Below are 26,502 nucleotides of genomic sequence, written 5' to 3' on the forward strand. Positions count from 1 at the left end.
GTATCTGTGGGATGTCCAGCTTCAAGCTAAGAGCATTATCCTCTTTCCCCCTCTACACCAAATCCCACAATGCAGCTGACCACAAATCCACAATTCATCACGAAAACAGCACAGAAAAACACATTTCAGGTTCCCATCTTTGCTCATTCAGAACAAGATCTCACACACAGACACACAAATAAATGAATCAGAGCATTGTGGGGTTTTAAAAGCAGAACACAGGTTTATTTACAATCAAGTTCTTATGGGCAGCTGAATAAATAAAAACTTTGCCCCATATACTCTAACTCCCCTCTGCAGAAAGTGTCTGAACAAAAGGCTAGGTTAGAGAGATGCCTGTTATAGTGGCTGCCCCCTAATCCAGCCTTCCAAAGAACACACTTCCTTAGTAAAACACTATCAGGAAAGAAGAAAATAAAGTGCAAATAAAAAGGCAATAAAACGCTGGTGGCTTGTCTTGAGGCCCAGATGATGTGGAAAAGTTTGGCTGGATAAAGTTCTGCCAGGTAGCTCACACCCAGCCACATCATGGTTTTGGATGCTTAAAGAGGGACAGAGTCAAGACACTGCTCCGTAGCACAGAGAGGGCTCCAGCGCAAACAGGAATATTGCACGTGTGCTCAAGAAGGGGGCAAGTGGCCTGGAATTGCCAGCACCAAAACAATGGATTTGGGATTTAACCCCACTGCTCCCCTGTGTTCTACTGACAGCCTCCAGGACAGGACGGATGAACAGAAAAAGGGACCAAACATCTATACTCTGGTACCGAAGTCACAGTATGACTACATTCCTTATCACAGCAGCACAACAGAAGTTGAACTTCTCTCTCCTCACGCCCAGTAACCAAACTGCCTGTGGAATAAAAAGATTAAAAATCTCCTGTTTTGTGACACCCAAGCTGTTGAAGGGCATGTTAACAAAAGGGTGCCCAAGTCCTGAAGAATGGACCATTGCCTTAAGAACAGGTGAAACTGATACAAAAAATTCACAACAGTGCTGGAGAACCCGTGTCAGGATCGGAGCAGATCTGAATTGAGCTGATAACTCAAAGGCAGAGCTGCCAGAGCTGCGGGAGACCCTCTTTAAAAGCCACTCCAACACTTCAGACTGCCTAGGACCTGTCCATGTTTCAGGATCTTCTCACCCCATGCCTGAACTAGGCCACAAGAACAGAACACAGGAGACAGGACATGTATTAAGTCAGCATACACAGTAACTTCTTTCCAACATTTCCAACTCAGAAGTGCTGTAGATACATTTGTGTGACAGGGTATTTGGCACAGCTGTCTGGTGAGGAATCCCGTTAGTATCTTCAGCTCCACTTGGTGCATAGATACTGCATGTAAAGGCATGACTAAGTAGCATTCTCCATCCAGAACAGCTAATCCCTTGCTGAATCCGAGTACCACAGTGCAGTTACGGCCGTAAGAAGTCTGACTCAGGCTCCTTCTCCGTTGCTTTAGAACTTTCCTCTGGAAAGTGAAGCCCATGTGCTTGTTAATATCCCGACTCAGGATGGATCTGGGCTCGGGTCTCCATTCTGTTCAGCCACGGACCAGCACCACCATACACAGAGGCGCTGGATGCTCTGCCTTTCACCCTCCGTCCAGTCAAAATTCAGACCACAGGACAGCCTTGTTTCCTTTGTCCACACTGACAACATGGGCACCCGCTGGTGACCATGCGACTGCATTGATAGAAGAACTGAAATGGAAGCCAGGTGTAAGTTTACAAAAAAGCTGAATTCCACAACAGCACTTAACACTGGAATGAAATATTATAGTAATCTGGCTATCAAAGAAAAAGTATCTTCTCAGCTCTCAAGAGACTTGAGCTTTTAATAAGCCTAAGAGAGATACAGTTTCTCACAATATATTAAAATGTACTTTATTAGAATCATATCTCAGTTTAAGAAGTTGAACAATAACCAACCTAACCTCAATTCAATCTAGAGAATACTGCCATGAATCCACAAAGAATCTGCATGTTAAAAATTTTCACACACCAATTAAGTTGCAAAGCTGTACAATTCTTTCATAGCTCAGCAAGATCCACAACCCAGATCCCCGCTTTAGATTATACGGCCAGCTTCCCCTCACCTGTGATGCTTCGCAAGCGTCCTCTCCAATTTCCCAGTGAGCACGTTCCAAATGTAGAGGGCCCCATCAGCTGAACCAGCAGCCACATAGTTACCATCAGGACTATGAGATCAGAGAAGGTGCAGAAGGTAGACAACAATTTTCAAGTCAGCAATTTATCAGCACACATCATCATTCCACCTGCAACTTCCTAAGCAAGCAACTCGGCATTAAATAGTCTTCTAAGAGTTGCGCGTTACCAGCCGCTAACACTAAGAGGTGAAAGCACTTTGAAATCAGAAATTTTCCAAGACATTGGATCAACATCTACAGATATACTCTGTCTTGACCAAGACGTAACATTGGGCAAATCACAAACTCTGCCCCTGTTTTTCTAGCTGTAAATGGGGTCGATGCAGCCAAGCATCAAGAATCACTCACTCTTGCTGGGGAAAGATTTATCGGATACCTTGCTTATATCTGACCTTACCTGAACACAACTCTTGTCCAGTCAGAACCACATTTGAATCCCTGGGCACTGAAAAGTTAGAAACAGATAATTGTAAATTCATTTATAAGAAGATGGACTTCCAGGTTCTCACTATAGAGCATGGTAAGGATTTTCTACATGGTTTGGAATGAGCTCCAATATCCCTCTGTTGCAATTCACATTTCTTGTACACCCTCCTCTCAATCATATCTGAAGAAATTCTTTACTTTAGGCTGAAGACTTCTAAGCCAAGCTATCTTCTTTAAAGAGGTAAATGAAAAGATCCACCAGAGCAGATCTTTGCTGTTAGACCCTAGAGAACTTTGCTACACATGTAGAAAAAAAGTTAGGAGACTGCTCTGTCCATGGAGATGCTGAAAAACACTCCAACACTGAGGGCAATCTGCAATCCAAAGTTCCGAAATTCATAATGTTCTTGTGGAGAACACACTCACCTGAATGTCTGCTTGACAGCACTAACTCGCAGATCAATGATCTTTAGTAGATCATCACGGGAACAGGTCAAAAGCTCTGTTCGCTCTGAGTTCAGGTCCAGAGCTGTGATTCTTCCAAGCAGCTCCAGTTCTTTTACTATGCTTTCAGTCCTAAAGATGTGGGGGGGTGGGGGGGGAGGAGAAAAAAAGAAAAAGTAAACCAGGGTCCAGAAGCCAGACTACTGCATCAAAACTTTAACTTGTCCCAATGTGGAAGAAGAGGAGAAAAAGGATTACTCGTTTATTCTCACATTTTGATTCTTTCCCAAGCTAGATCTCACTTTGTGGATACCATTTCCAGCCAGTAGTTAGACACTGTCTTGCTCACAACCCCACTCTGAAAAACTAAACAACATCTAGAATGGCAGCTACGGCCCAATGCAAAACATTTACAAGAAAGCAGATTGTCTTTTCAGAAAAGAAACAGCATCCCCCCCAAATCCCAACCCCAAAATATCAAACAGTATAAAAGTAGTAACAAAAGTCTCTTTCAGTGGCCTTCTGCAACTCTTACAACAGTCTCATTAGCTCCCAAGCTCAGAAAGAAGAGTTTGCTAGTTCAGATTATACTCAGACAGCAATCCTATAACCACTCTTACACTATAAGATCTCTTGCAATAGTTTTACCTGATGTCCCAGAAACGAATTTTCTTATCAAAATGTCCACTCATTACACATTGCTCAGTACATACGATGTCATTGCAGCTAGATCCTGCAAACACTGTTTTAATACCTAAAAAGGATAAACCGATGGTGACACACTGGAATTTATACTGTACAAACTGATGAAAACAGAGACAGAAAACAATCACGATACCACACACACACAGAGTGGCCACACAAAGCAGTGTCCAAGGAGGGCCACAGGGCAGACAAACTCTTAGAATAATCCTGACTTAAGACTTCAACAACCTCTCTGTCCTTCTCAATCTCCTTTGCTGTGGCTAATATCCCTTTAAATGCTCCCATGACAGCTGCTTTACTTCCACTTTTTATTTACACAGCTATGATTTGCTACTGTTAAACAACATGAAACTGTCTCCTTGACCTATGTTTGCAGTCCAGGTATCAAAGTAACCTTGAATCTTGACTCAGTGCAAGCAGGTTTAAGAGCTATCAATAGGAGAAAAGTCAAGGAAATAAGGTGTTTCTCCCAAAGAACAGTCTGGATCCTAGCATTTCCTTCATTTGAGATGTTGAAATTTTTGGTACATTTCCAAGAGACATTTCCATCCACCTCAGGGTTAAGAACTCTGAGCTGGCTCCAAGTTTTTAGTGGAAGACTAAAATACCCACCCCCAGACTGGTAAACAAAGAACACTCGCAGAACACAGCTGCTATTAATGTAATAGCATTAACAGTGCTTCCTGCATACACATGATTTCTTATTCTTATTTCAGGTAACAGGCAGAAAGAATCCAATTACTTGAATAACAACAGAAGATGGCACAGCTGATAGTTTTACTTTTTTAGACTAGCAAGAAGATGAAATAATCTAGCTGATGTCAGGCTTCCATTTACATTCCGTAGAAGCACAGAACATGGACGAAAGACAAAAGTTAGGTTTCCTTACAAACTTTGCTGCGGAGGTCCCAGAGCTTGAGGGTCCGGTCATGACTTCCCGAAACAATGCGTGCATTGTCCAGCAAGAACTTGGCTGACAGAACTTTACCGCTGTGACCTGTCAGGGTGTGCTGAGGACGAGAGATTTACATGGTAGAATTGCAAGTTCCACTTGCTCCCTTTCCTTGTAGCTTACTAGTTCTGCTATTTAACAACTCAAAGACAGTCTTAAATCATAATTTGCATGTCTACTGCATTGCTTGGAGGGAAAAAGAAAATATCTATTGTAGTTAAACAGAGATTAACACTGAGTAGGAGTGTTAAGTACCACAGAGTTCACCCTGAGGCTGGGAGACACAGGTCATCTTTGGCTGCAGTCTCTCTAGCTACTCAGGCAACCTGCAAGCTCTCTTCCTCAACACTCCATACACCTACGTTTCATGGACAGATGGCAACTGCAACACAGCCTTGGAGGAGTGATGAGGAGAAGGGGTTAAAGCATGTTGAAAATGGAAATTGTGCCTTTAGGTTTTTATAACGAGCTTCTCTCAAGGATACAACAGGATATCTGGTCTCAACTGTTACATCTTCAAGCCTGAAAGCTGAGACAATGAGATTTCGGAGAAAAACTCCCTGCAGCAGTTTCTGTAACTGCAGGGGGAGGCTCTGTGGGAATGAAGAACATGAACCACATTCACTTCAAATTGCTGAATATTTACATACTAAATCACAGAACAGGTAATGAATGACTGAAGTAAGAATTGTGAAAAACAAGAGAGAAATCTTTGGTCTATAGTTATATTTTTTTAAATACTCAAAGGACTATCAAATTACACAAACCAATCTGGGCTTGGGAAATACAAAAGAAAAACCCTTAAGAATGGAAAGGAATGGGAGCAAAGTTTGGGAAAAAAGCAAACCTGATACACAACAAAAACTCTGAAAGAACAAATCATCCCATAAAGACCACTTCTTAAGAAAGGACAAACAGCAAGAAGGAGGATCTGAACTTCCACTCTGCATCTCTTATGCTCTTGCTGCACAGTCATTACGTACAGATATTTGCATTGATATTTGTAGGGAGTTTGTGGCAAAATTTATCATGATTTCAGCTTCACTGCCTCCTGCTCATGTGCAAGCCATGACAAATCCACACCACACACACTCAAAACAAAGAATGCGCTATTTTATCTGGGCAAACAGTGAATGCACTCACCAAAAGCTGGTAGTCACCAAGGACACCAAAAAATTACAGGAAGATACTGTGAAGCCAGGTGGATGTTTGCAGGGATAACTAACTTTTTGTAGTGAGTAATCTATAGTCTGCTAAACTTCCATTCACTATAATTCACATCCAATAGTAGGTTTTGCAGCCAAACAGAAGCTACAAAAGAACTGATATTCTTCACTTTCCTAAGTGAGACCTGACATCTCCACACTGAGAACTACCCAGTGAATTGCAATGTAACTGTAGGTTATAACTAACATGCAAAATGTCAGAAGATTCAGAACATCGAAGTAGCATCTCCCTAAAATAAGAAGTTGAAGAAAAGTGTACATAGGAATGACAATTAGAAAAAAACCTCTTGGAAAGCTGAAAAGAAACTTTTCTTTTGGTCAATCAAAGGTGAATACTTCTTTAACCTAGAGCTAAGTGTTGCAGAAGAACGTGAGTACAAAGGAATTCGGAGGAGAGGAGGAATCTTTCAAAAGACATTAAGAATAAAGTCAAAAACTTTTAGGCTTGCTGCTTTTCACAGCTAGGCAAAGAACTCCTTTTCAAGAATGGTGCTCCTGACTTAAAACAAAAAAAATCCCTCTGTCTTCTGCAAACCCTTCTTCAGCAGTCCTCTCCTTGGACTGAGGCTAAAACATTGAAGTGGTTCTCCATAAACCAGAAGCATTTAAACTTCCACAGAGGGGGATGCAAAAGCATATTAGGTTTACGTAGTAAGGTTTTGCCAGCAGGGGGGCTGTATTGCAAAAATATGCAGTAACTGGAGTTTCCTGCAAGGCTGTGCAGAGAGCAATACTGTATTTTAGGTCTTGCCGTGAAGACCCTTAAGAGAAATAAAGGGTCTGTTAACAAAAAGAATTATTGGAAGTGTCTGTAAATGCCCAACTTCCAAAATTGCCATGTCCCCATTAGACAAAACTGGAAATACAAGACAGAAACAGCCTGAGCACTGCTTTGCCTTCAAGAGACTCACCCGTAATCGATTGTCATCAACCGTCCAGATTCTGCTGGCAAAGTCATTTGAAGCTGCTAAGAGGTAAGAACCCTGTGAAACACAAGATTAATTTAAAACTACTTCTGCAAGTCAATATGCAAATTAAAAGTATTCCAATAAATCATTAAAACCATATTTGTGCTATATTGCCAAGGTAAAAAAAAAAAAAAGAACAAAAACCAAAAACACAGTAGCATATACCAGTAAGGAAAGCTAGTGTAACAACTTTCAAAAAGGCTATGGCTTTTTCTTCTCATCAAAACGTGACAGTCATTTGTAGAATCATGACTACAGGTTAAAGGAATAACAATAATCAGACCAGAAAGGACATTCTCCTTTCCCTTCTGCTGCAGTAAGGAAATGGGTTCTAGTTTATCCTTATCTATTGTGTTTTTTTTTTTCTTTTTTTGATTTTTCACAAGGAAAAAGCCCTGCATCATCTACCCCACTGCTTAGATAGGCCTCAGAGTAGAATTAGCCCAATTCTCACAATTTTCATTACAATTCTAACATTTTAAACTAAGATTCCAAAAACTAAATCTGTCCAAGTAGAGATAAATTGACTTGTTCATGGCTTTAGGCTTAGGGCTCTTCCAAGTCATCCACGATGGAGAATGGACACCACAAGATTCAAGCTTGCCCTCCAGTCTATCTCAAAAGACTTTCCTGAATCCTTAAAACCCATTAGCATCTCACCTCAGGCAGTTCTCACCTCAAATGTGTTCAAGCAGCTTGCGAAAATCAGAACTAGTTTCTCCCGAAGATTAACAGTGCCAGCAAATCTCTAATGAGCTGGTCAGTGTCCAAAGGAAGTACCCTTTCGGGTGTGTATCAATGAAGTTTAGCACATAGAATCACCAAATGGAAGAAATTATGTCAGCTTTGGTCTACTGTCTATGCAGTAAAGCACTGTGTTATGGGAGAGGTCTCAGCAGAAAAGTCAGATCACATGTCCAGTTTTAACAATCCAAGACCCCAAACTCCTTCAAGTAGAGACTTTTGGATGCTGGTTCCAGTCATGTCTCCGATACTTCAGGTTAACATGAACTGAACACATCACAAGCTGTCAGCAAACACTCTGCCAGCCACACCATTACTGTGCCATGACTGGTGAGAAACTGCTGGGAGGAAAGGTCATGGAACTGCAAGTTGTAGGATAATCAGACCTTTTACTATTCATCACAGACCTCAGCAGAGCACTTATGGAAATAAACTTCACAGAAGTAAAGTCTCAGTGTATTTGCTGCTTTTGTGCTGTTATGCCAGCTTCAGTGGGAAGCTGAAGATTAATTTCTTACTTTAGACAAAGCCTAGTGTATTTTATTGTAATTTTATCATAATAGCCCGTAACAGCCAATGTCTGAGCTGCATATCATCTTCTGAATTGTAAAGCAAAGATGTGGCTACAGATTGCAGCATATCAAATAAATATCTCTTGTACAATTTTTAACTATTTGCAGTTACTCTTATAAGTATTTTAACTCATCTCTTGGGTAACTTTTCAAAGTGTTAGAATGGAAATTGATAGCAGAGCACAACATAATTGAATTCATTTATTCCCAATCAGAAACAGTGGATATTGCACAGATACTCACAGCACTATCAAATTCTATGCTTGTAATCCCAGCATTACTACCAGAGAGGGAACCTTTGGGCTCACACCTATCTGCACAGAGAAAGACAACAAAACTTAAGCAATGGATTAGAACAGAAGCTGACACAAAGTGAATTATAATGTGAGTTTGTTTAGCATCCCACCATACCCCAAAGCAAAGAAGTTTACCTCCCAAGACTTCCCAAAGCTTAACCCTCCGGTCCATGCCTCCTGTTGCTAGTAACCGGGAGCCAGGGCTGAACTGCACTGCATTCACCTCCCCATCATGTGCATCCTGAGGAGTGGGAGGAACAGAACAGCCACCCAAAATGGAATTAGCACAGACCCAAAAAACCACAGATTAGAAAGCTATAGAACTTAAAGGTTATACAGAACCACAGCTGTAGATCTTTCAGCAGTATATAGGAAACGAAGCCACAGACTGAAACTCTACTATGGTTGAGGATGTACAAACAGAGCAAAAAGGCTGATCCTTATCTAAAGAAAAAAACAAAAGCACAAAAAAACACTAGCAAGGACTCAACAGTGATAAACTGCTAGAAGCCTTACAATGCTTCATAAGTTTAGGCTTTAGAAGGCAAGGCTTTTAAGTTACACCAGAAAAAAAAAAATTAAGGGAAGGACATGACAGAAAACAGTAACAGGTGATATGCTGTAGAAGGAAACTAACTTTTCATTTCTCCATCTAGAGCCAGCCATGGAACATGATCCAATCAGTTCATGCAACCACAGAACACTCAAGTCGGGCTTGAGTTAGGAAAGTCTGCTAGAAAACAGCATAACAGATTAACTACATTCATTTAGTGTATTGGTGATAATGCTACTTTATATTAGTGATTAAGTAGCACCAGCACAGTTGTGACAGCACCTTCTCTCACAGAGAACTTGGGCTTAAGCTGTGGTTCCTATCTGCAGGTGCAGTGACACCCCTGCTTTCTCACAGCTTAACGTTTTGAAGCTTGAGTTGGCCACTTAATAGTGATTCTTAACCTTTTAAAACCTATGAGAAATTTAAGATTCCTTCTTTCCCCCCCCCCCCATTAATTTCACAGCTTTATACTACTTACCCACACAGTATTAGTACCACATTCTTAATTCATTTGCTGCATTCCTTTTAAAGTATTTTTAGTAACTGCTCTTTCAAAATCACTTTTTCTGGAAACTTGTATTTTTCTGGAACTTGTTGCTCAAACTTGGTCTGCCAGCTCATATTTAGGGGACATCACACTTCAAATCTGATCTTTCCACAAGTGCAGAAGAGCCATTCAGAACAAAACTGGTCAAAGGTCTTGCCTAGAAACTATGCCCAAGAATGACAGCTGAAGTGACTAGAAGTGACTACCTTCTCCACCTTCCCAAGCCTGTTCTACCCATCTCTCTAGAAGTGAGCCCAGTCTGCTCCCTGTATCTGCCAAACCTCTGGCACAGAGTCCTTGCATTCATTCCTGGAATGCTCTGTTGGACCTAGACATGTCCTCACACTCCACCTGGGCTCCAAACACAGGAACTAAAACATAACACAGATCATCTCCAGAAGGAACATATGGATTCCCATAAAACGAGTAGAGACTTTTTCCTTTTAATATTGCAGTGCTAACCACACATCACCTCTACACTGCCGCAGTCGGACAGGCTTACTACTGCAGCTGTTCCTACTCCTGCTGCAAGATGGGGAATTGGAGTGGGGCAGCATTCTCCGCATTGCCAAGACTAGGGGTCAGCATAGTCTACTGTGGTTTGCCCCTCCATATTGGGAAGACAGGCTGCGCTGCTCTTGGGAAGTTCAGATGACATTACAGAAGATCAAGAGAAAGGTGAAAACAACATAACCTCTCACACAGTTCTTGAAAACCTCACATATGTAGCTTTGCAATACCTTTTGCAATGAAATTAGCCAAGATGATTATACCTGTTGATCAACTGTGCTTGCTGTACACAGCCAGAGGAGGAGAGAGGTTGCAACATATACTGCAGCCACAAACACCTCCTCTGATGCTCCCTATTCAAGCCAGCTCCAGGCCTGTCACTTAAGTTATGACCCTATTCTCACTTAAGGTAACATTGCTACTCTCTCCACCACATGACTTCCACTAGAGAAGATGGTAACAGGGCAGGCTAGGAATACACAAGCCTCTGTGCTGCAGTGAGTTGATGTTACTCTGGATGAAAAAAGTAAGTCATTTCACATCCATGAAATATCCACATCCAGCACTGGAGTGCCCGAGAAAGCTCAAGAGGAAAGTTCAAACAAGTAGCTGTGTTACAAGACACTTTACCACAATATCTATCATTCAGAAGGCAATGCCCTTCACAGAAATTTAAGTTTGGCCTTCCGAGGCCAAAACAATGCATAAAGGAGGTCTCAGCTTGAAAACTTTAGATCACACACAACAAATGACACCCCATTACCACGAGCTCCTCTTAATCTGTTCTGTTGGATGATATTCAGTGCCACAACTCCCTTCACTGTGGAGAACTGGAACTGAATTAATCCCAAACTGTCAGCAATCTCTTCCTCAATCATAGCTCTACTATGGCATGACAGAACAGGGACTGCTGGGAGCCAAGAAGGTAATGGAGTGTAATTCCCCTGTGCCCTCAGACCTTTTACTAGTCATCATTGACCTCAGTAAGACAGACATCAAGCACATTGGCTGTGAGAAGCATTTGGGCTAAGAATTAAATGGGATAAACTATACCAACAAATCAAGAATTCGTTCTTGTTTGGCAATGTTAACAGAAAGAGTTTCAGGAGATCAGTTCCCACACAGATAGGATTCACTTCCTCCAAAGACAGTAAAAGACATGATAAAACCGAGAATTCGTTCTATACTTACAAAGACACATATGGCAGTAGTGGGCACTCTCACTTCTTTACTGGCACCTGGATGTGGCTCTACATTATCCTGGGGAGCAGGGAATGAGGACAAAGAACGCCTCCTGAGATGAAACAAAGTAGAAATATTTTAAAACAAGAAGTGAACACTGTTTCTCTTGAGTTCATCCAGATCTGAACCTGTCACTCGACTACACTGTACAGTGATTAAAAAAATGGGGGAAGGATTTAACTTTCTTTTATCCCGTCTTTCAAAAATTACATTTGTCATTTAACACTACATCCACTTGTGCCTTTAGATATTTCATAGTATGCCAGATAAGTTACCTGAACTGATTACTGACCTCATTTTGGAGCAGTCTTTCTTTTTTTTTAATAGGAAAGAGAAACATGGGAATGACTGCAGCTGAGTTCAGCTGGAAAGACTGCAACTCCATCATTATGTCTAGGGTGACTCAACACCATTGCAGCACTACATCCCAGGCAGCAAAATGCTCCATTCAAAAAACTCAGGCTGCACCATTTCAGCAAAGACCGTCCACCTAATGCAGAGCTTGACTTTGAAGGACTGGCTCCACTCTGGATACTAAGCACAGAACCCAACAACTTATTTTAAATAACCCTACTAAAGGAGCAAAGTGCAGTGGAAAGTAAGAGCAAACCCCGTGTATTCTCTCCACAAAGAGGGGCTCACTGCCTCTCTAACTGTAGCCAATGTTACCAACATTTGAAATCTAATCAGGATAATGCAGCTGGGTTCCGTGTTACTTCAATGGAATACATTCACATGCTGGACTAAGAGCGGATAATGTTTTCACCTGGCAGCATCAGAAGATTGATGTCCCAAAAGGGGAGACTCAGACAGACTGGAGGGAAAGGTCAGAGGTCAGCACACGGCAAGATGGAAGAAACAGGAAGTTGAGGAGAACAAAAAAGAAAAAAAAGAAAGGCAGAAGCTAGAAGAAAGGCTGAAATTATTTGTTTGTATTCCCTGCATCACCAAGATTTTGGTGTACATTGAAACCAATATACAAAAAAAGAGGTGAAAGTGTTCTAACCTACCCAAAGATATTAGTGATAGAGTCCAGAAGGCCTCCAGCTGGCTGGGAGAGTCGCTTACTGAAGGAGGGGAGGACAGGTTTAAACCTTGTGAATAGCTTCTCCACATAAAGATCAATACAAACACATTTCATAGCAACAAGTCTCTGGAAAGACTCCCTCCCCTGCAGACCCAGTCCGAAGACAGAAAACACCAAAGGCAGGCATCAGTTCAGAAGTCACCAGTAACTACAACTCAGAACATAATTTGTGAGTGAAGTTTCTTCAATTTCCCTCAACCTCCACCCTGTGAATTACTGGGTTTAGATAACAGTCTGCCAAGTCTGAAGTTTCAACCAAATTAATCCATGTTCTTATGTAACTACCTCTTACTTTCCACTCACTGCTATTTTAGAGGAAGAAAAAGCTGCATTCAATCTAGGTGAAGACATTTTAAGCATTTCAGCTAAATCAAAAAAGCAGCTATTTGTTAAGTCACATTGATATCTTGTATAGTAACAGAGATATAATACAACAGGCACTGCAATACCCATTTTATTGTCTATTTTTGCTTTTAAACCTTTGTTTTTAAGATTAGACACAATTTTCAGACACTAGTTTAATCTATTTAAAACAGCAAAGGAAAAACAGAGGATATCTAGAGCATGGTAACACAGCACATTGAGTTTCATACTGCTCTGGTGGAAATACTAAACTGTGTTCCAGCTAAAGGCAAGTAAAAGCTGTAAGTAACACTCCCAACATTGCTTCAACTCTTAGATCCCTTGTTCTTCCTCAGTGACATGAAACAAAAATCTCTCGGTCTACAAACCTGGATGTTCGGCTGACAGCTCGTACTGGAGATGTCTCCTCAGCTGTGTCAGAGGTTTCATCTGCAAGCACTTCAATATCATCATCCCTGCTGAAGTGAGAGAAAACACCTCATTTTCAATCAGCCAGAGCTTCCTATGGAAACCATCCACTGCTGTATATGAACTGAATGGACAACGCTGTTCCAGGGTCTGTCGGTGTCTGCACCCAACCAGCATCTAGGTTTACTTAGCTGTATAGTAACACGTAGGTAGATTCAGACGACACAAACACGCATCTAGCTGTTGCTGCCAAAGATCGTACATTCAACATACAATGTCTGAAAACAAGTACCTGCAGCACCTAAATTTCAGTTTTTTTCTTTCCAGCTGCCAGTTACAACAGTGACAACAGGGCTGGATTCCCCCCCGCCCCATATTTATGTTGACAGGCATCCTTTCCAGGTTCTCTTTACTACAGCCATTATATTTCAGCTTGCAGCATTATAAGGATCTGTCACATCTGAGCAAGACTTTGCTACAGAGTGAACTATATTTGCTGGAACAGTTACAGAACAGCAAAAACATGCGTTATTGCAACCCCAAATATAGGTGATATCCTATTTTCACAGCACCTTTTTTGCTGTTTCAAAACAAGGAAGTATTAAAGAAAGCACAAGAGTGTGAATTTTCCTTCTTCATCCACACCAAAGACATCTGGATACTTTATATACTGTTGTACCTCAGGTGCTGCTCCATTAAGTACAAGAGATGTTTTGGTACACTTCTGTTCAATTGTACACCAACACTTTAATGAAGTGTGAGGTTCCAATACATATATACCATAAATTAATCCAGCTAAACTACTCAGCTAATGCTAAGAGGTTTTTCCCCATTAGTCATCATGGGCTCCGAGAGTCTAGTATTTTTTCCTTCAATGATGATTTTTCCTCCACTGCCGCCTTTGCAGGACAAACTATTTTTAAACACACTCTATCAACCTGTCAGTGCCATTTGACTGAACAGGAAGTTTTAATTCAGCATTTAAGTAGGAATAAACCAATTCCTGCCATCAGATAACACTCAGCTGCAAGAGAACTGAAGAGGATGGGACCATTTTTAATCTCTCATTTCAGAATATAGCCGCACTTTAAGTTCTATGATTTTGGAGGGCAGTATATATGGACAAGGCTATGGAAAATATATACTCCGATTGAAAGTGTCAGGCTGATATTTCAACAAAACACTACCAAGTTCTGCTGACATTTCTTTTCTAAAATCTAAAGTTTGAGCTATTAAAATTGTATGCAGCAAAAAAAAAACAAACAAACAACTTTCCAAGTTAACGTAACATATTTTTTTGAAGTGAATATAAACACCAGGGCAGACTCCTTGAAATGCTGCAATTTTCCACTTCAGGAAGCGGCACACTTATACAATACAAACCCTCTAAAATTACAAAATCAAAAAGAAGGAATCAAAAACAGCTGTGAAGCAGTTTGAATTATTTACAGAAGCAATTATTTTCTAGATTTTTTTTTTTAAATAGGCTCCTTTTTAACTTATCAGTGTCTCATATCAAATTAGTTATGAAACACCAAGACCATCATCCCCACCACAACAGGAAGTAAAATATGCAAGCTGTTGTGTTATAGCTGCCTCTGAGCTTGGCTCTAAGATAGAAAGGTCTCGTTTTGGGTAATGGAGAGGAAGAAGCTTAACAGGGAAAGTGGAGACAGACATTACATGTGTGTTTCCCCTCTCAGTGCAGCATTATTTATTGATGAGTTTAATATTCTAAGATATGCTGTGTGCGTTTACATCAAATAACATGGACAAAAGGGATATCACTATTCTTATGAGCTGGGAAGACTGTCCTCTGGCTTGGACTGTCCACTGGCCTGTGACACAGAGGTCAGCAGTAAGCTTGTCATGGAGAGTCACACCTCAATAAGCTAAGGGAATGGAAGCATTTAAACATTTCTTAAAAAAAAAATGCAAAGCAAATTGTGCTAACTATTTGTATTGTTAATTGCAGCTTCGATTTTCCTTCCAAATGCTACAAGCTCTCCCATACTCCCCTTATACATGCTCTTCCTACCTACCCCAGACTTCTGCACGGGCCCTCTTCCAGAGCAGACACATTGCTCCTGTCGTGTGCAAGGACATGCAGCACAGAGACCTAACGTGATTACATGATGCTAATACAAAGATAACAGATATGAAGAAAAACCCTGCACACTGCTCTGGCAATGTGCTCAGAGGACTGTCTCAGGTGATTCCAGTAACAATGCAGCAGGTGTAGTTTTGCTGGATGTGGCTAATGCAAGTGCCAATAACCTTATCAACCTGGTGCAAAGCACCTATACCATCAACTGCCTACTTCAGCCAGCTGATTACACACCACCCAGGAGTAAACACAGCAGTGAATATCCATGTGCTGCTGCTGAAAAGAACAAGAGACTAGAGATATTTCTCTCTAGCTTCCCAGGAAAAGTAACTCCACATTCATCTATTTTTTTTCCCTACAGAATAAATCTCTCCCAGTATGGAAGTGATCAATATACCTTCACCCACCTTAACTCACTCAGTACCTGTTCCTACAGGAAACCCTTGATCCTATTTGTAGTCTAACACTTAAAAATGTAACCATCTCAGGAGTATACTGCTCCATGATTAAAGAACTATTTTAAAGACCAAAGGCACCACATAACAAATGTGACTTATGCTGAGATAAGAATATATATTCACCATATGAACCATTCTTAGGACTTACCATCCAAGCATCTATTTTTAGTCATAACAGAGCTCCTTCTTCTGGAAGTTCAAGGAGGGAGAGTTACTGTACATTTTTGACTTTGCACCAAAGTTGAAACACTCCTCTACATCACCAAATTTAGAAATAACAAAGATACCATTTATCATGCATCTGCATAAAACTGAAGCATGAAGTGATGAAGGAGACTCTGTAAATCAAGACTGCTTACGGTTCAACAGGCAGGGGTTCTTTGGCAGCTTCTGCTAGCTCCTTCTGCAGCCTGGCTTGTCGTCTCCTAAAAAAAAGGAAAAGTTATTTAAAACAAAACAAAACAAAAAACCTTCCTTAATCCCATTCCAAAGCTTACCCTGCACAGTTTTGATGGGCTTCATAAGATTTAAAAAAAAATAATTAAAAAATCAGACCACTGCCCTAATTTTATCCTACTTTTCAAGATACTCAGTGCAGGAGACGCAGGTTTTTTTCCTGTGAATAGCGAAGGACAAGACCGATTCAGCGAGGCAATAAGGCGAAGTGTACCTACAGCCCTTCATGACCCACATGAATGGGGATTTGCTTGGAGTGCAAGAACTTGCAAAAATAATGATTATTTTGTATTACGTAAGATAATACAAAACTGCCAAGTACTATGAGACTTGTCTTATAGTTCTTAGTCTCCAAGTATTGTTAGTTGGCAAGTAAGCTGAAGCAATTCAGAAGAAAAATTACTATTTTGCAAGGAAAAAAAAGTACAAACTTATTTCTGCAAGTTCAGTCTCATGGCAGCTTCTCCTGTTAGCAGAATGCAAAATACACTTAAATTGGTTAAGGATAAAACTAGGAGTAGTATCAAGATGCAATATGAACAAGAGAAGTCCAAATCTAATACCAGGAAAAAAAACCAAACCCAAACAGTTTCTATCTGATTTATGATCTTTAGGCAGTAGTTAAATGTTGCTCAAGAAACAAAAGAACATGTTTTATTCATTTAAAACACAGGAATGTTTTCACAAAGCATCCGTCTGTGTTGGCCAAAAGAAGGAACACGAAGTTCTGGACTCTCATTGTGTTGTGCAAGAATACAGACATCAAAACTAAATCTGGTTTTATCCTATGCACTCATAAGTATTCAAAAATATACTGGGAAGTAGTTTATCAAATAGAGGTGATCAATCTCACCTCGAATCCTTTTCATTTTCTGCATTCAAACGATTGGCTTCTTGTGCTTTCTCTGCCATCCAACGTGAGACCAGCTCCTGGTTGTCTTCAGTAGTTTTCCTCAGTTTCTCCTCCAAGGCATTGAAGGTGATCTGGAGAGCATCATATTCATCTTTCAGTGTCTGATTAGCTCGCTCAAGATCTTGCAGTTTGCTACGCAATTCCTGGCACTCTGTTTCCAGTTCAGAGATCTTTTGCAAATATTCTGCAATCCTGGAACGCAACAAAACATACAAAACAATGAGGATCTCCTTTGGGACCTATACCATCCATGATTGTGCTATTTGTACAATGTCTAACAAAGGAATTTTTAGCCCACAGCTAGGGCTCCTAGAGAATATTATAACACCAATAAATAACTCAACCACAAGTCTGGGTCTCATACCAACCACACAGACAAAACAGTTCCTACTCACTTTGCTTCATTCATCTGCATCTCTTTGTCCTTTTGCTGCATTTGGTTATTCAGATCAATTACAGACTGGGCCAACTAGGAAAAGGAAAAAATTACGTTACAAAATGCAAGGATGCCAGCTGGATAACACACACTGAGCAGCAACCAGCAAGAGTACAGACCAATCTAACATCACAAGCAGGAAGCATACCTTTCAGGTGTTCTTTTACAGCAAGGATGCCAGCTGGATAACACACACTGAGCAGCAACCAGCAAGAGTACAGACCAATCTAACATCACAAGCAGGAAGCATACCTTTCAGGTGTTCTTTTACAGCTTTCTGTACAGACCTATTTACTGCCCCTCACACAGGTCATTAAATCAGGGAATCTACTTTCAAATATGAGTGGTCAAAAATGTATTGTCCTTTGAGATGTCACTCCCTTCCCTCAAGAAGTTTCTTTAATAAAATCACATCAAACACAATGCATATTAGGAAGAAATTTATTTTTTAAAGTCGTGGAAAAATCCATACAGAAGCTAAGAAGTGCCAAGTAAGTATACCAACACATGAGTATGAACAACCAAGCAACAAATCTTCCTGTTACGGCCAGGACAGCCGTTAAAGAAGACATGTAGCTAACATATTGTAAACAGAGGTTTCATGAAGAGTTTCCCACAAAGAAAGTTGCTGGTGAGTCCCTGCTGTGCACAGGAAATAGAGGGGCAGAGGCCAACACTAATGAGCTGCTGCTGCCAGCGCGCAGCTACCCAGTCAGTGAGCAGCAGCAAGACCCATAGCGCATGGAGAGCCTTGGCTGCCCAGAGAGAAGGAAGACTGAGTTTTGAGAGGAGTGCCTGCCTGGGTAGATGGCTTAGGGTACTACGTTGGAGGGAAAGAAGGAATTTTCACCATTTTGACCAGTCAGTGCACACCACCTGCAGAAAGCTGTCTCCTCTTTGAAAAGCTCAGAATTACTGACACTGGAGCTTCTCCACAACTCCAGTGAGCTGTGATCAAAGGAGCGTGATAACATTTTCCAGGTCACTCCCACCTTCTCCCTATGAAGTCTGCAGTACCATTCAGGTACTAGCTTCTGGACTCATGCAATCCACTGCTGCGGTTTTTAAAAACCCAATTCTGCTGATGAAGCCTCCACATCTTCCCATAAAAACAAAACAAAACAAAAAAAGATGAGAGAGCAACTTTTCCTCTCCTCCAGGCCCAAGTCTCATAGCTTACAGGACTCCTGGGCTCCCTACTGCATCTACATGGCAGAACCAGTAATCCCTTTTCAGTCTAACACCATGGCACGTTCAGCCTTTGCTTGTGCTTGTTTATTTAGCCCACTCTTTTATAGCAGTGGTCCTGCAAGTGGGAGAGACAAACAAAACCACACACAGCCACTTATTCTCTCACTCATTCAAAGCATTTTCAATGTAGAACTAGTAGTCATGTGCAGCTCTGTAAACTGGATCAGTTCCTTCCTCCTCTAATAAATACAGTTAAAAACCTATTCATGAAACACAAAATTAAGAACTGCTTAAAAATCATGCTATGCTGACAATGCAAGCTCTTCTCTCCTGGCTATCAGTTTTAAAAACCAATCATCTCTGGTTTATTTTAATCATCAACATGGAGAGCTTAAAAAGGCTGTACATGAAACGAGGAAAAAATGATGATGAATAAGCTTGGTAAAATTAAGGTCATGTTCACAAAGGGCCACATATGGACCATACAGAACATGAGAGGGGTTTCTAACCTCGCCACGTTTCTTATGCAGCTCTGTCAGCTCCTCTTGATGCTTTATCTTCAGCTGTGCCAGTTCCTGCAACTGAGCATCATTCCATGTGCCATCATGCCCTGGACTGGAGTTTGAGAGAGAGGAAGAAGAGATGTCACAAACTAGAATCCAATTGCTCCTGTGCCTTTGACCAGTTAAGTCTCAGGACAAGCTCCCTTGGATATTCTACATCAGAGATACAGGTCATTCATAACAAACTAAACCACAGCTAGCTCCCCCACAACACACTTCTCACCAACCAAACTGCCATTATATAGCACTGGAAAATTAAATTTACTGAGGACTCAATTCACCTTTTTGTAAATTTCTAAAATAGAATTCAAATGCAAATGAAAGATAACTAGCCTTTGCTTAAATTTGCATGAAGACAATTGAGTCTTAAAAGTACACTCTCCAAATTCTGCAAGAATTACAAATATTTTACCACCTCAAATTTGTTTTGGAGGGAGCTGGTGGACCTTGAAGATGTTAGACATCTGGAGACAGCATAATACAGGGCACAGAACCAAAAGCCAGGGAGCCAAGGGTATATTCCCAGGTGTTACAAGTTGCTTCTTCATCATCACAACTATGTTCTAGTCTTATTGCCTAAAGGTTTTGGATTTTTTTAATTGTGCATTACAACACAGTGGTACTGTGACATAATCTGGAATTTCTACACACCAGAAGAACACACATATCACCCCCCCCAAATAACTACGATCGTAACATTTATCACTCATGTCTTTGAAAGCAGAGTTCATCACTATTACACCAGACAAACAGAACAAGCATCTGTTTCTGCAGTCATTCTGTGTTATAACAGTCCGATGGGAAACAGACAATGCATTCAGAAGCTGAAAGGTCTCACAGTGATATCAGTAACTTAATGCTCTTCTCAAAAACACACACACACCAACCAAACAACACCTCACTGAACTAACACTGAACTAGAAGACACTGCATTTCCAAAAAACTGCATCCAAACAGATAGGAAGCCAAGGCCTGTGGTAATATCCCACATGCCCTATAACTCTAGCCATGCATACCTCTAAAGCCAGAACTAGATACTCCTCCTTGGCCTTAGAGTAAGTTAAAGCATTTTTCCTCAGCTATCTAGGATTAGGGAATTCATTCTGTTTCAAAAAACTATCATATACTGAGCACAGTATCAGAGTTCAGCTTAGTATTTACTTTGAAGATGCTGTTTCTGTGCATTTCTTCTCATCCTCATCTCTTAGAGTAGGTGTTCAACCAGAATCAGATTCCCATAAACTAAAGATGATTCAAGACAACTGCAGTCATCAGAATGCTTTTGAGAACTTTCACACAGGTGTTAACTCCAGCCTGCTGGCCAAATGTTGACATTTTGCTTGCAATTCCTGTAAAATCAAGATTCCTTCTTTCCTTACTAGTACACAATAGCCTTAACTATATTTATTTGTTTTGTATCCCAATTAGGCACGCACATACAGTTTTACATTATATAGCAAAAAGAGCTTCAAAGAGGAAGCAATTCCTACAGGAGTAGGAAGTTCTGAGCTACTGCTCTGCCTTTTCTTCAGTTACACCAAGAGCAGAACCCAACAGAGGAAGTTTCCTGAAAAAAATCCTGCTAAAAGCAGGCAGAAGACATGTTCTCTTTAGCATACAGTGCTTATTTAGGACCGACACTTCACAATCACGATTTTCTCCATTCTCCCCTTCTACATGATAACACAGATTGAAAGAAACTAAGGCATTGGTTTCTCCCTGCAATGCTTATAAGATCGGACAATTTGAAGAGTCAGATCACAACCATTAGGAACTAACACCAAGCAAACGTTATAAGCGTTACAAGGCAAACGGATCAGAAGCAGAAGCTCAGTCTGGTACACCTCCATACCTTGAGTTTGTGATAAATTAATTTCTGTCCAAAACGTGGTCACATCTTTCTGTACTGTATACTGTAAACATATTGTAACTTTATCACATGTTTAGTTAGTTATAATTTATTTTTAGTTCAACAGATTTCCCAGTTTGTTTTATTCCAAGTTACTGTAGTAACCTAGAAGTTGTTTATGTAATGCATCAAACAATGGTTTAGGTTACAGTGTGCATGACAGACAGCTGACTGACAGAAAAGGAATTTTAAATACCTGATCTCATGTCTGCTCTGCATGTCATATTTTTCTGCTTGAAGCTTATCAGCCAGCACTGCATGAAGGTCAGACTTCTCTAGTAGCTTGTTATCTGAAAGGGCAAAAAGTACAATTAAGAAGATAACCAAAAAGCAAAACCAGAATCTCACCCTCTTCTTCTACCAGCTAAGATCTAGTACCTTCAATTATTCTGACACAACCAAATGTTATGTAAGCCTCCAACACATTAGCATGCACTCCTCTTTGATGTCAGCAGGCTAAGGCAGTATTCAGCTACAACTCTAAGAATTCCTCGTTAATCCAGATGCTGTGTGGGACTGGTCTGATGAAAGTTTAATAGAGAGGCTGCTCAGGCGTATTGCTATCTGCTAAAATAGAAGGAGTTTAAAGTTCAAACTCTTTATAGCCCCTCAACTGATAACAAGGGAAAAGAGACCTGCCAGAGAACTGGTCACATCCAGCACTGCACCCAGCCCTGCCGAGGTTTGTTTGCTTTTCCCCCCATAACATACAGCACCTCGGTGTGTGAGCCAGCAGCGTTAGGTGACCCCCCACTTCCATTCGCTTCTGTCACAGCTGAGGCAGCAGAGAGATGGGGAAGTCAGCGCTGGACAGAAAGTGCTGGCCCCGAATAGCTCCAAATTTTACAAAGGATCGTGAACGTGGTCAATAGTACCATTGTTCTCAATTCCACAAACATCTGAGCGGGAATTGTGCAGACAATTTAGACATTCAATCACTGTCCACAGCACAAATTCGGTTTAGCCTGTGAGGAAACTGAGAGGAGCAACTATTTATTTTCCTTAATAATGTACAAACTCCAACTTCTCTCAGTTCTAACAAACATCTCCCAACCAGTCTTCTGAAAACGACACACGCGGCCCTTTACCGCCGCGTTTTTCCCACTTTCCGAGGAGGAGGGGGGAAGAAAGGCGCCCCTCGGCCTCGACCCCGCCGGGGGAGCCGTGCCGCCGCGCCCCACTTACACTGCCCGATGATCTCCTCGAATGCCTGCCGCTGCAGCCGGTCCCGCCGCCGAAGCTCCGCCGCGATGTGCCGCTTCCAGGGGGGGAAACCGGCGGCGCGCAGCCCCGACGCCATCTCCGCGGCGCGGCGGGAAGGGGCAGCGGGGGCGAGCGCCGCCCGGCCCGCGGCGGGCGGCCAAGGGGAGGCGGGCAGAAGCGCCGGGAGGCGGCGGGAGGCCGGTGCCCGGCCCGCGGCGGGGCGAGCGCGGCAGCGAGGAGCGCCCTCTCAGAGCCGGGGCTCGGCCGGCGCGGCCCGCAGCCGCCGCCCCACGCCCGCCATGGCGCTGCGGCCGCGCTCTGTCAGGGGCCCTCGCCCCTCAGCGGCGCACCGCAATGGCGACAGCGGCTGCCCCACCACTGCCTGGCGCCGCCCTCCCGCCCGCCTCCGGCGCCGCTACCCCCACCGCTCTTGCTCCTGCGCCGGGCAGCACCACGGCGAGGTCGCAGTGCAAGCGCGGGGTCGACTTCCACCGCTAGGCGGGCTGGCGGGCGAGTGGACACCCTTCTGAGGAGAGGGGGCCTCGCGCCGCGCCATTTTGTGCCCCCTCCCGGAAGCTGCCATCTTGAGAGCGGCGAGCCCCGCCATCCAGAACGTACCGCCATCTTGAGAGGGCTCTGCCCAACCCTTCAGAGGCGCATGCGCCTGTCCGCTGTCGCCCCCTCAGGCGGCGGCGGTTGCTGTCGGGAGCGGCCGCCGCGCCGGGGCGGATCGCTGGCTGCGGGCTGTCCCGGCGGGAGGGCGCGGCGCCCGCCGTGCCAGGCCGAATAAGTACCGACAGCTGCGGTTAGCGAGGGGGGCATCGGCGTTCGGCTGGCGCCTGGGGCTGGCCTGCTCCCGCCCTTCCCGGTAGCGCCTGGTCAGGGGAGAAACCAGACCCCTCTGCCCGTCCCGCGGCCGGGACTGCTCCCGCCGCGGAGGAGGCTGCGTGTGGCTTTGGGCAGGGGCCAGGAGTGGGTTGTTGTAGGCACTGAACACTCGGTCCGTCTGAGCTGAACCAAAAGGAGGTGAATGCCCAGCGCCCCGAAAGCGCAGCCCTAACTGAGGTCACCCGTCAGGAGAACATCCCGCCTTGCTCTTGGAAGCCTGCATAGCTTCCCTTCCTTCCTTGTGCGGCTGACGGGGTGAAGCTGGGAATTCAAGTCGACTCAAAGAAGCTGATGTGACTAATACCGCTTATCTTTTTCCAACGATCGGAGTGTGGAGAGTGCCACAGGTTCACTAGGATCTCCTGGTATTTCTAATTTTTAAAAGAGGGGATGAAAGGACACTGTTTCAGGAAGCATGACTCATAATATACATAAATAGCTTCCCTAAAAGAATAACAAAAGCTTTTGCTATTATGTCACCTAGCAGAGCCAAGCAGTACGTGACACTTTGATGGGGCTTTGGTGAACTTAATGACTGGTGCACATGTGGCACTGAGGGCGCATGCTGGCTTACCAGCCATGAGTCTAAAGTTCATGCCTTTGCCTTTTATTTCTGAAGTAAGATTATTACTGTCAATGAACATTAAATAGTGACTAAAAGTTATACTGCTAGCAGAAGGGTGATGTACCACATCACCCAAAAGAGACCTGCAATACTATTTGGTGGTGGTTTTTGTAGTCTTTTTCCCCAAATCTCCACCACAAGACGACCTCCAGTTCCAGCAGGGCATACAGAGCATCAGTTATGAAGCTTTACTGAGTTACGCAGCTGTTCGAGGAGGGTGGTGGTGAAATGACGTGCGGTTTGGGGTTTTTTAGCTAGGATTACTTTGAACACAGCAAAAATTACAAGGGCAGCCTCCACTGCACTAGCGCATCCTGTCCAGCGTCACGAAGAAACCACACGTTCTCTGGCAAATGTAAAAATCTGTAACTGCTTGCTTCATTGCTTTACTTTTAACTGCTTAACTTCTTAAGGTGTTAGGTAACCATATTGTAATTTAATTTGAAACTGGGCAGGATTCATAAAGCTTTTTGTCTTGGACTACCTAAATTGTTTAGTTTTTCCTTTGAGTAAATGAATGAAGATGCAATTATTAAATTGTAACAGAATAAAATAGATGATTCACTAGATTATTACACTGGAGATGAGAGCGCTTCTGGCTGAGTTAATAATAGTTCAAGCACAGCTCTGTCTTATCAAGTACACAATACAAAAGGTTATGCATGTTCTCTACAAAACTGATTTGGCCAAGTATAAGCACACAGCCTACTTTTTTGCTTATACATCATAAAATCAAATTAGGTGTTTAAAAATGTAAAATTATTTGTAACTGTAAGCTTAAGTCCTAATTCTACAGATATAGTTACTGAACTCCTGAAGAGCAGCACTGAGAGAAATTCATCCTTTCAAATCTTCTCTACATCTTAATCCTCTGCAGAGAAAGGGGAAACCAAACATGAAGCATGGGAAAAAGGGAGAAGACGAAAATACAGAAATACAGAGATCAGACTCAGTTACTCCTCTCCTGAGACTTTTACCTTGGCCTTAATATATAATCATCCCCAAAGTCTCTCACTACCTTTGAATTGCCAACCACCTGCTTTCCTTCAGCCTCTCCAACAAAAATCCTTCAGCTTATTTTTCAGAATAGGCTTTCCTCACTAAAACTGGTAAAGAAAATAATTGTCCGTTATTTCTTTCAGCATGGCAGGAAAAAGAATCAGTGTGAGCAGAAATGGCATGGAAAAAAAGGAAAAAAGTGTGTCCTCAAGCATTAGATAAATTACTAGAAACACTGCATATGTTTTGCTGTTTACAGTAACTGCTGGACTGTTCCAAGGGAAGGATTTCAATTAATTGTCATCTGTATATGTTTGAATCTTAGACAAATCACACTATGTTAAAGATGTCCACCTTTCTGTAACCTATGGTTCCATAGTGGGCAGGACAATCTGATTTTTTCTTTACAATACCTGCTAACGATGCTTTTGCCACTCCAATATAAAGTTCCTCTTTCTTAAATTCAGCTTAAGCTTCTGGCAGTCTTTCCAGTAACACATGCCTGCTCCATGTCATCATCTGTCATCTTGCTCTCCTTTTATATCAACAAGAGTTACAGGAACACATGCGATAAAATAGCTCATTCAGACTGGAAGTGGCTTCTTTCTCCATTTGAAGCGCCTTTCTGCTACCACCATCATTAAAATCTGCCAATTTGGTCAACAGCCTAATTCAGGAATAAAAGTTTAAGACAGCTAACAAATCTAATGATTTTCAGAAAACTCATACCACAGTGAAAAATTAAAATCTATACCTCCAATGAGAGTATGTTGTATTCTACATCCATAGAGGTTGAAACTTTGCTTCCCATGGAAAGCTTACTGTGGGTTTGGTAGTTGTGCATCCAGGGGAAAAAAGGCAAAGGAGAAAAAACCCTCTTCAGCAGCTACAAGTAGAGGGAAACACAGGGAGGCAATTTCAGATGTTAGCAGCTGCGAAGGAAGAGATACTTGCACCAAGCATGCAAGAGATTGCGTAGAGACACAGAAAAGGCTAATATCAACATACTTTATTGATCTACCTGCCATGAGGGCCAGTTCTTTACCAGGTGACGGGCCAGACATTAAGTGCCTGTCGGAGAGGTTCATAGTAGAGCCAGGCAGAACAGTGAAATGTGCACTGTACTGGTCACAGACTCTTGGATAAAAAGAAAAAACGCTGGGACAACTTCCTTCTGCACTCAGGTGTGCCTGTATGTGGGGCCATGCCACATCTTCCCCAGCTTTCCTAGTACACAAGCTGCTGCAGCCTGTGCGTCCTAGCTGCGAGGTTAAACCCTCCACCACGTGGGGTGTAGTGTCCTTCTAGAGGTATAATCTTACCCCCAGATTACAACAGTTTGTATTTAATTACTTTGAAATGAACAGAGAGATGGATAAGACGCAACGTCTAAATGTAGTCCAACACTGTGTTAAGTCAGCCAGAAAGTGCCAGTAAAGACAAAAGCTATATGCTACAGTCCATGTTTAAAAAGGATTTCACTCAGACTCTTTGTGCCTGCCCTTTGTGTAACTTTCGCACTCCTGGAAGGTGCTGT

General features: G+C 42.4%; 1 protein-coding gene and 2 non-coding genes across 13 annotated transcripts; all 3 read right to left on the reverse strand.

Moving 5' to 3' along the window:
- Positions 1–203: 203 nt before the first annotated feature.
- ATG16L1 (autophagy related 16 like 1) lies at positions 204–22,926 on the reverse strand. 11 transcript variants are annotated; one of them, XM_087739098.1, is made up of 20 exons: positions 22,436–22,573; positions 22,126–22,226; positions 21,447–21,540; positions 19,288–19,393; positions 17,547–17,620; positions 17,092–17,343; positions 16,142–16,207; positions 13,178–13,267; positions 12,370–12,426; positions 12,126–12,173; positions 11,309–11,411; positions 8,640–8,745; positions 8,452–8,522; positions 6,836–6,907; positions 4,636–4,756; positions 3,690–3,795; positions 3,024–3,173; positions 2,569–2,616; positions 2,100–2,201; positions 204–1,704 (listed from the first exon to the last, which is right to left on the reverse strand). In XM_087739098.1, the coding sequence occupies exons 3-20, from the start codon at positions 21,467–21,469 to the stop codon at positions 1,611–1,613; spliced, it is 1,689 nt and encodes a 562-aa protein (XP_087595224.1). In that variant the 5' UTR covers positions 21,470–21,540; positions 22,126–22,226; positions 22,436–22,573; the 3' UTR covers positions 204–1,610. The 11 variants fall into 11 exon arrangements, with proteins under 11 accessions (XP_087595224.1, XP_087595220.1, XP_087595219.1 ...); XM_087739094.1 differs by lacking the exon at positions 22,126–22,226 and having other exon boundaries at positions 13,178–13,264; positions 22,436–22,926; XM_087739093.1 differs by lacking the exon at positions 22,126–22,226 and having other exon boundaries at positions 22,436–22,925.
- LOC148050868 (small Cajal body-specific RNA 6) lies at positions 7,781–8,044 on the reverse strand. The gene has a single exon (XR_015700829.1).
- LOC148050869 (small Cajal body-specific RNA 6) lies at positions 10,830–11,097 on the reverse strand. Its single transcript, XR_015700828.1, has one exon.
- Positions 22,927–26,502: the final 3,576 nt, after the last annotated feature.

This window comes from Nipponia nippon, unplaced genomic scaffold (genome assembly GCF_047370975.1).
Source record: "Nipponia nippon isolate SJK-2023a ecotype South Korea unplaced genomic scaffold, ASM4737097v1 scaffold_7, whole genome shotgun sequence".
Lineage (NCBI taxonomy): Eukaryota > Metazoa > Chordata > Aves > Pelecaniformes > Threskiornithidae > Nipponia > Nipponia nippon.